At 42.5% G+C, this 9284-nt stretch overlaps 2 protein-coding genes across 6 annotated transcripts; one reads left to right on the forward strand and one right to left on the reverse strand.

Annotated features, from left to right (window-relative positions):
* Window positions 1–1678: 1678 nt before the first annotated feature.
* LOC125527701 (uncharacterized) lies at window positions 1679–5820 on the reverse strand. Of its 3 annotated transcripts, none has more exons than XM_087546332.1 (5): window positions 5644–5820; window positions 3882–4807; window positions 3596–3796; window positions 2852–3047; window positions 1679–2107 (listed from the first exon to the last, which is right to left on the reverse strand). In XM_087546332.1, exons 2-5 carry the CDS (start codon window positions 4782–4784, stop codon window positions 1923–1925), a joined length of 1485 nt encoding a protein of 494 aa, XP_087402458.1. In that variant the 5' UTR covers window positions 4785–4807; window positions 5644–5820; the 3' UTR covers window positions 1679–1922. The 3 variants fall into 3 exon arrangements, with proteins under 3 accessions (XP_087402458.1, XP_048548178.1, XP_048548179.1); XM_048692221.2 differs by lacking the exon at window positions 5644–5820 and adding an exon at window positions 5501–5639; XM_048692222.2 differs by lacking the exon at window positions 5644–5820 and adding an exon at window positions 5536–5559.
* Window positions 5821–5947: 127 nt separating this feature from the next.
* LOC125527699 (uncharacterized) lies at window positions 5948–8880 on the forward strand. Of its 3 annotated transcripts, XM_087546335.1 has the most exons (3): window positions 6117–6309; window positions 7587–8499; window positions 8636–8880. In XM_087546335.1, the coding sequence occupies exons 1-3, from the start codon at window positions 6182–6184 to the stop codon at window positions 8639–8641; spliced, it is 1047 nt and encodes a 348-aa protein (XP_087402461.1). In that variant the 5' UTR covers window positions 6117–6181; the 3' UTR covers window positions 8642–8880. The 3 variants fall into 3 exon arrangements, with proteins under 3 accessions (XP_087402460.1, XP_087402459.1, XP_087402461.1); XM_087546334.1 differs by lacking the exon at window positions 6117–6309 and adding an exon at window positions 5948–6098 and having other exon boundaries at window positions 7587–8880; XM_087546333.1 differs by having other exon boundaries at window positions 6109–6309; window positions 7587–8880.
* The last annotated feature ends 404 nt before the right edge of the window (window positions 8881–9284 follow it).

The following is a 9284-nucleotide window of genomic DNA, read 5'->3' on the forward strand; positions in this document are numbered from 1 at the left end:
TATCCGTATGAGCACATCCAGGAGCTGGGCCGGCACATCATCTTGAGATTGACGAAGTCATCAAGACGCCTTCATAGTTAAAAAAAACCTTCATTTCTAAAAGGATAATGATATAGTACATATCAACTGTCAACATAGATCATGTGCTACATTCCAATACCAGTGACGGACCCAGTGGGGGTGCCGTGGGTGCCCTGGCACCCACTCAAAAAATGCAAAACTTTTTTATATAGTATTAGTTAGTCTAATCCTGTGTGTTTGATAGAGCTTGAACGATAAACTGGTAATTTTGTATGGTTATACAAGGCATTTCTATAGTGAGTGATAAGTTGGCACCCCTTGTGGTCAAGCTCTAGGTCCGCCACTATCCAATAACAGTGGTGTACAGAGGAAGCTTGATTTCGGTTCTGTTTAAGTTATGTCAAGTTCAAGAATGCAAGTTTCTATGAATGTGTGCTACTATGATAAAATTTTGATTCTTTGATTAAGATTGTATTAGTAGTAGTTGCAGCTGCGGATACATAATCTAGCTCAGATATGTTGCGTGTAGTGCAAACTTTTTTTCACACAAAAAAAGAGTCCCCAATTTGTGGGATCAGAGCTCGATACCTACACGAAGACCATCTCATGACTCAACCATATCCGTCAGATGCTGGAGTCAGCAGTAAAAGAGTGCCTTAGGGTGTGTTTGATTCAGGAACGAAGTGTAATGGAATGGAATGGTTCCGTTCCACGGAAATGGAATGGTTCCATCTCTGTGTTTAGTATGAATAATGAGGTGGAATGGAATGGTTACGTCTCAATGTTTGGTTGGTGGAATGGAATGGAATGAAAAATATTCAAATTGGTGTTTACTTTTTGTCAATATATGCAAAATTGATTGTATTTTGAGAAGCATTTCATTTAAATTCCAAAACAACATTTTCTTTATCTTTTCATCACCACTAATTTGTAATTTGCTTCACAAATATTCCAATAAAACAACATCATTAGTCTATATATAATTTTAATGCACAAATTTACAATTGCAAAAGGCAAAAGAAAACATGTGCAAATAGACAACGAAATTTGTCATCAATCTCAATAAGCATGTACAAATAAACAGAACAATTGCAAAAGGCAAGAACCGCTGCTCCTGGCACCCAAGCCGGCCGTCGTCGCCCGCCTCTCCAGCTGCCGGCTGAGCGCTGGATGCCGGCGCTCGTCTTCACGGCCGCGAGCCATGCATCCGCCACCCTGAAGCCAATTGGCGAGGAGACGACGAAGAGGAGCAGAGGACAACACGGAGGAAGGAGAGGAGCAGAGGACGGCGCGGGGAAGGAGATGAGCGGCCGGCGGCGCGGGGGAAGGAGATGAGCGGCCGGCGGCGCGGAGGAAGGAGAGGAGAAGAGGCGGCGCGGGGTGAGGAGATGAGCGGCCGACGGCGCGGATCGAGGGAGAGAAGCAACCGGCGGCGGAAGGTGAAAGCGCCTCGCAAGAGGCCGTTCCGGGTGATTCCTCCGATTTGGAGGAACGCGTGCGTTCGGCATATTGATGGTATATTCGTTTCGGGAGGACGAGTTGGTTTCGGTCCCTGATCCAACTAAACACGAGGACGAGGCCCAGGGACGGAACGGACCCGTTCCATTCCGGCCCGTGATCGAAAGCAAACAGTGGCAATGGATGCCTGTTCCATTAATTGGATAGTGGCCATTCATTTGGCAGTGTATATTAAAATATGTAGGAGTATCATTTATAGTGTATTTCAATTTACTGATCAAATCCGTAGGAAGGCATTAACTTTACAGACTTCCATCCTAGGCAACAGGTTTTGTAGCTCGGCTCGCCAAAAATGACAGAAGCATTTTGAGAATCAACACAACTAGCTACAGTTGGAATAAAATCAAATATGTACAGATTGTGATTTATTTATTTTTGTCATGCTAACAATCCAGACCTGAGTATAGGTCATCCAACGCTTGGTACAGAAATTTAGCAGCATTTGGTTGCTCCAGATTCCCCATAAGTATATCACTGGTCGTCAGATACGGGTCGCCGTAGAACCGCAGATTGGCATCCATTCTGGTGGTAACAATGTTCCCTTCTAGTGAAACCCCGATAAATGCGCCTGTGAAGTCATCGAAAACCATCACAAATTAGTTGTAGGCTTGGCAGGACAGGTACATGCATGAGCAAGATGAACTATTACGAAGATTTACACTTGTACAGAGTTCTAAAATATCTCCTTTCTCCCAAGCTTGTTTACTCTTGGTATCAGGATGACTTTGTATACTGAGTTCATTGCTGGACTCCGATTTTTCAGACTGCGGGTATTACATATAAGTTATCCACCAAGAACACCATTTCTTACTCATCTCGTGTCAGGGTACCCTTATCTGGCTCTGTACAAGTTAGGAACAAGAATACCATTTCTTACTTAACTCGTGTCAGGGTACCCTTATCTGGCTCTGTGCATTTCAAGAATATAAAATTAAGAAGCAGACCACGGAATATAATTAAACCTCCGCTACACAAAAAAACGTTCAAAACTTTTGCAGGGCAGTAAATTTGTACCCAATAAACCGAAATACAACAGATCTGGTGCTGAGCATTCAAATAGAAGTTAGCTTTCCTAATTTCGAGAATGTAAAACTTAAGTAGCCCCCGGCGGCCGCAGTGCCTAGCAAAGCAACTAGGGTGTCGTGTTGTAATATCCAGGTGTTGGCCTTCTTAGGCTTGTACAAATTATTTCTATCAATGCATCGAAATGCAAGGCTTTCGTGTTTTCTCAAAATTAAAAACGCAATACAAACAGAGCTTGACTTCACATGATAAAAGGAGCCTAAAATTTTGAATTGAACAAGAACATTACCTTTGCTGTGACTATATGTATAGCAAACTCCAGAGCCTTTATTACCAGCTCTCACATCAGCTTCTAATACTCTACCAACAGGTCCTGCTGCAGCACTTAAGCCTGCACCGAGTGAAAAATGCATCCGGCTACTGAAGGTCTTCACAGCTTCAGGACCATGAAGCACTATGATGAAATCCATCAACTCACCGCCAAGCTGTATGTTAAGATAAAACATGTACATGTAAGAGATCTGAACACATAATATTGAAATTACTAGGGAAGTACATGAACCATGTCCGAAATCATAAATTATCGATTTTAGGCAACAGTCACTGTCCAACATGTTTTTGCTCAGCCCAAGACCATGTTCTACACAAACATAGCAACTTCAACCTGATGTTTTATCTAAAATCAGGCAAAAACAAGAGGAAATATACCTAAATGCAAACACAGTTTCAGGGTTTCACTTAAAAATAACACTGATAGAAACAAATAAACCATTCCATCCTAAGACATGAAACAAGTGTGTGTTTCATGTTTTCATCTAGGAAATTTTTAGATAGGAGAAATGCAGGGTTAAAAAAACATTTTTATCATACACCATTTGCCCTATGCCATGCAAGTAGTAGATTATGTCTGCAATTATCCCCACATCAAAGGGAACCAGTCTAACAATAAAAGATGTTGTATCTAATCAATTCATAGATTAGATGTTGACCACATGAAAGATACAGAGAAGAATTCTGCAACCAAGTTACTAACCTGTGCTCCCCATCCTAATCCAGCTGAAGCTATAGCAGAGGGTGGAGACCATGACCCATCTGATTTACGAGCAACTACTAAGCCAGTTCCAAGTTTGTATGTAAGAAATGCACCAGCTTTTACAACTGTCAAGATAGCAAGTCCACTTGCTCCACTAAGGACTGCATGCGGAATAGATTTTCCCGGGTTTATCCTTGAAACCTGCAATGCAGTATTTATTTTTTATTAAGTAGGTGCCATTAAACATGTAAATATGGCAGAGAAAATGGAAACATAATTTGGACACCTGACTGTAGCTCCTAAGGGATACTGCTGCCTTGTATATCTCGTGTTCCAATGTTAATCCAATAGGCAAATTCAACCACCCTCTCGCAGAAGTCCAATCCATAACATCATGCTTTGCAGTTTGTGTCGCGTTGCTGACAGAATTTATCAGTAAGTTCTGCAATGGATCAAGCCTATCATAGCATGCATCGCAGACCCTTTGTGGGTTTCGCTCACGAAACTTGGCTGGCAAAAGACATCTGCCTTTTGAACATGCCTTGCAAAATATCCCTCCACAGAATCGACAATGATGCCTTCCACGAGTAATGGCAGTGAAAGAAGCAGAACACTGCATGCACGAGTCAGCATAGCTATCGGGCAGCCATTCTGGTGGTTCTGCCTCCAAAACAACCCTATAAATATTGTAACTCAGGGCTTCTTCATCCAGCAAAGGAGGAGCACTTGGCGCATAGACAGACGAATGCAAGGATGTATCTCCATCACTACCTGACCCCAAGAATGAGACACTAGAGTCCTTTGATTGTTGAATGCCGTCATTTTTGCAAGTGCGGCCAATGATAGCAACTATGCCACCCAGCAGGTTTCTAATGTTAACTGGCTTTTGTGCCTTGTGCTGTTCATAGTCCCAATAATCATCAGGACATTCATATCCATCAAGAAAATCATTTCCGCCGTCAAAATCAAACGACTTCTGCCCGGACAGTTTTGACTCAATGGAGTTAACGACATTTCCAGCTGTTTCCCATGCCCCTTCCAGTTGCTGAGGCAGTGCCTTTCGATCAATGGAGTTCATGACATTGCCTATCGTGCCCATAACCTTGGAGTGGATCTGATCCTTGAGGCTGTCTTGAGCTCCTGGTACGGGCAACGAGTGATAAAAGGGAACCTCGCTGGAGGTTTTCATGGTCAGTGACTAGATATAACTTCCTGAAAGAAGAAAAACAGTATTACAATTATCAGCATAGACAATGACGATGACCTGATGGAGAATAATTACAGGTAAGTTGCTACTCCCTCCGTTCACAGATGTAAGACATTTTGGCAGTTTAAATTAAACTGCCAAATCGTCTTACAATTGTGAACAGAGGGAGTAGATTCAAAGAGGGGGTGAGGCAAGTCATTATTATATAACTGTTCTAAAATGCCATATATGACTTGACAGGTGCTACTGCAGTTAGTAGTACTTGAAATGGGCGAAGGTTGTCCGGCCGCTCTCATCTAAAATCTTTCTTGGGCAGAGCCAGCTTTTGATTCCACACAGGGCAGTAGTGAAAGACTCAATTAGTATCACCTAATTTATACCACTGGTAAAAAAATAAAACTAATTTACCAGTTATTGCAAAAGAACAAGGTTGTACTGGGTCCACCCAATCTACCATAACTAGTAGTACGGTTGGGCAACAAGATTGGCAGCAATTGATCAAAGCATAACTCTAGAGACAAAACAACGGCCTCCGACAACCATCGCCGCCGGAAATCTCAGTGTGATGTATGTACCCAACTACCGCAGCTTGATACAGAGGATGAATAAAGACAGAAAGGACAACGGTTTGTAGTTTGTACGGCTGTTGCCAACTACTATGCCAAAACAGGCATGAGCAAAAGGAACTCGATTCGTACCAGCTAATTTATTGATTTAGGCTGCCGTAATTTACCGATAACGTCGGTAGCGCGATTCCACGAACCCTAGAAAGAACCCCCGGCACGGCAGCTACGGAGAGGGGACGCACGCGTGCGGAAGGTACCCGGGATGGAGGGCGCACCTGCGATGCGGGAGCGAGGAGAGCCGGAGCGAGAGGAAGAGCAGGCAAGCCGGAGACGAGGAATCGGAAGAGGGGGAAGAAGCTGGGCGGCGTTCGTGGTGGGGGGAAGAAGAGAAGGACGGAAGGGGGAAAGGGGAAGACGGGAAGGACTCGGTTCGGTTGCTTCCCCGGGTTGGATTAGCTTACGTGTTACGCCGTGGGTTCATTTTTATTTTTTTGAGCTGTGTACGCCGTGGCTTGATAATAAACCGTGGAAATTTTCCAGCCCGGCCGGGTTTACTGTGCATGCGTTCCTCCGCAAACTGCTCCAGTGCTCTCTCCCCCACCGTTTCCTCCTCCTCTTCCTCCTCTCCTCTGGTTGGCTGGTCGCGTGATCCATCCATCCGCCTCCCGGCCCGTCGCCTCGCCTCCTCTTCTTCATAGACGCATCGCTCCTTTCCGCCCGCATTTCTCAGGTAACAAAAGTTTCACTGTTCGCCCGAATCATCCCGACGTTAAGTGATTGTAATGTGGTTCCCTTTCCTTTTTCCATCCTTTGATGCGTGGATTCTCTAGTCCTCGGTCTCGACCCTGGATTCTCTCGGTGTTAGTGAGAATGTGTAGGGATTGGTTGATTCATTTTTTTTGGTCAGGAACAAGGGGGAGGGGCGACCAAACGTTGTTCATGTAAGTTAGGGATTGGCATGGTCATCAAGATGACCGGCCTGGCATAGAATTACGGATTCTGCTGATCCTTGAAGAGGAAATTTACAAAAACTTTATAAACTATATATATTCGGATGTAATTCATAGGAAAATTCCTATTTATACCAAGCTCTGTTGACAAAGCACTGTCTAGGTGGCGCTTAGGCACGAAGCCTATGCAGGACAATCAAGAAATTGTACGCTACAAAATAAATTATTCCATATGAAACTGGCACGTCAAATGAAACATGTTGAACTTTATACTTAATTCAGATGTTGTTTATGCAAAATTACATGTGATACTTAATTTTACATGCATGGAGCTAAGTATTGAAATTCATCACCATTATATTTGCCATATAATTTGAATGAGTTGATTATCTTATGGCGTCTACTTTTACTAGTCCTATTCCAGATGTGCAATAGGCTCTCACTGCTAATGTTAAATAGGTTAGTAGGTCTACTAAAAAGAGCTTTACAAAATGTCAATGACAAAAGAAAAATACAAAAGTTCCTTCTGCCGTTCTTCACCGAGGATGCTTGACTATTTTGGATGTGTCTATCTATTGAAATGTATTGTGTTGAACTTATTTTATGATCTACTCTAAAAAATAACCACAGACATAGAAAAAAAGGGTTGACCAAACAAAATAAAATAGGCAAAGGCTAGTTTAAAAGGCTACATCATCATAATCCACCTTAATGTCGAGCATTGAATGTTACCTATACACCTATTATTGACACAAGTTCTCATTTGTTTTCTCAACTGTATCACTTAATCCTAGCACGCCCGTTCTTTAGCTAAGGGATGACAAGCCGTTGCCATATCATCTGTATTTATTTCTTCCAACTTAGTAAATATGTTGGTTGCCAATGATAACAAAATACCGAGCCATGATGTTGTGAGTACCTAATGGAATCACCTATTTTCCTTGATCCAGACATTGTTACAAGTGCTCCTCTTAAAGGCAAAACGGGCTAGGGATGTAGTATTGGAATAGTATTTTTTTTGTTCTAAATATGCTACTTTTATGTATTGCCAAGCTCTAGGTCGTTTCTTGTTTAGGTTTTTCCCGTTGATTCTGAAGCTATTTTGCCATTGTCGTTTTTTTTCTCAATGTTTTTCCCGTTGATTCTGAAGCTATTTTGCCATTGTCGTTTTTTTTCTCAATGCAATATCATGTAGTTTTCCTTAATGTATGTTCTCTAAATTTTACTTCTATTAGAAACTGATAAGTAAACTATTGTTTGTATCATAGCATGTCATCCTCTGACAACCCCAAGAAAGCTGACAAAGACCAGGATGAAGGAGAGGGAGGATTCTTCGACAAAGTTAAGGATTTCATCTCAGACATTGGAGAAAAGATTGAAGAAGCAGTCAGCTTTGGAAAGCCTACTGCTGACGTTACTGGAATCCACATACCTCAAATTAGTCTTGAGAAGGTAGAGCTCATTGCTGATGTTCTGATTACAAACCCAAACCCTGTACCCATCCCTCTTGTCGACATCGAATACCTTATTGAAAGCGAAGGGAGGAAGCTCATGTCCGGAACAATCCCAGATGCTGGAACCATCGATGCACATGGCTCAGAGACTGTCAAAATCCCCGTGTTGCTCATCTATGATGACATCAAGAGCACATATGGTGACATAAAGCCCGGGAGCATCATCCCTTACTTGGTCAAAGTTATTCTCCATGTTGACGTACCAGTCATCGGCAGGATCTCCTTACCTCTCGAGAAAGCCGGTGAGATCCCGGTGCCTTACAAGCCAGACGTTGATATTAGCAAGATCAAGTTTGAGAAGTTTTCTTTCGAGGAGGCGACCACGACTCTACATCTGAATCTCGACAACAAGAATGACTTCGACCTGGGACTTAATGCCCTAGATTATGAGATCTGGCTCTCCAATGTGAGCATTGCTTCTGCTGAGACGAAAGAGTCTACAAACATCAAGAAGCAGGAAGTAACCACCATGACTTTGCCGATCAGCTTCAGGCCTAAGGATTTTGGGTCTGCTATGTGGGATATGATAAGGGGAAAGGGCACTGGTTACACCATAAAGGGGCATATTGATGTGAACACTCCCTTTGGACACATGAAGATACCTATTAGCAGAGAGGGTGGAACAACTCGACTAAAGAAGGAAGATGATGATGACGATAACGATGAGGTATACTATGTTAGTTTCTATAGTGTTTCATCTGCAATTCCCCTTAGACATGCATCAAATGTTGACTTGATAAATACTTGCATGTACATTTGGATATCCATATCACTTGTATCTTACCCATTGCCACTTTATCCAGGACTAAAAATTGAAGAAATGCACTTTCCTGGAACTGAGTTAATGCTTTGAAGTTTTAACAAATGGCGCCCTATGACTCGAGAGCACTTTGTTCTTACATTTGAATCGCTGCTAACTGTGAGAATTTCGAGATATAAAAGATTGTGTAACACTTTTCTCGTCTTGACGCTTTTTGTATTTGTGATTCCAATTTGGGGTCAAGAAGTAATTAAGATGTTCAATGATACAAAGTCATTGTTGTTTGGAGTTTCTCTACTATTGCCTATTGCTCTGACATTCGATTATATGGGGAGAACAATTTGCTTTCAAAGAGTCCAAGCAACGAGGGAAATAACTAAGGTGGCGCTGGCATGGAGTCTGCAACCCCCCCCCCCCCCCCCCCCCGGGTTGGGTCACATCTCCAAGGTCTATGCGTATGCAGAAATATAGAGTAGCACATGACATTGGTGTGCCGCGGCTTATTAGTAAGAGAAAGTGCAAAGTATACTAGTGTACTCTGCTCAATTTATTGTGGTAGCCTTGTACTCTTGTGTAGATGTTTACAAACAGTCTCATCATAGATTGAGATGTCCTGTCTGATGGCTTGTGTTCATAGGTAGATGAATTTATCTAAAATAGAAAAGGGAATACTCAACACATGCAAGTGTAGG

Source organism: Triticum urartu, chromosome 3A, assembly GCF_056163025.1.
Source record: "Triticum urartu cultivar PI428250 chromosome 3A, HENAU_Tu73, whole genome shotgun sequence".
Taxonomy (NCBI): domain Eukaryota; kingdom Viridiplantae; phylum Streptophyta; class Magnoliopsida; order Poales; family Poaceae; genus Triticum; species Triticum urartu.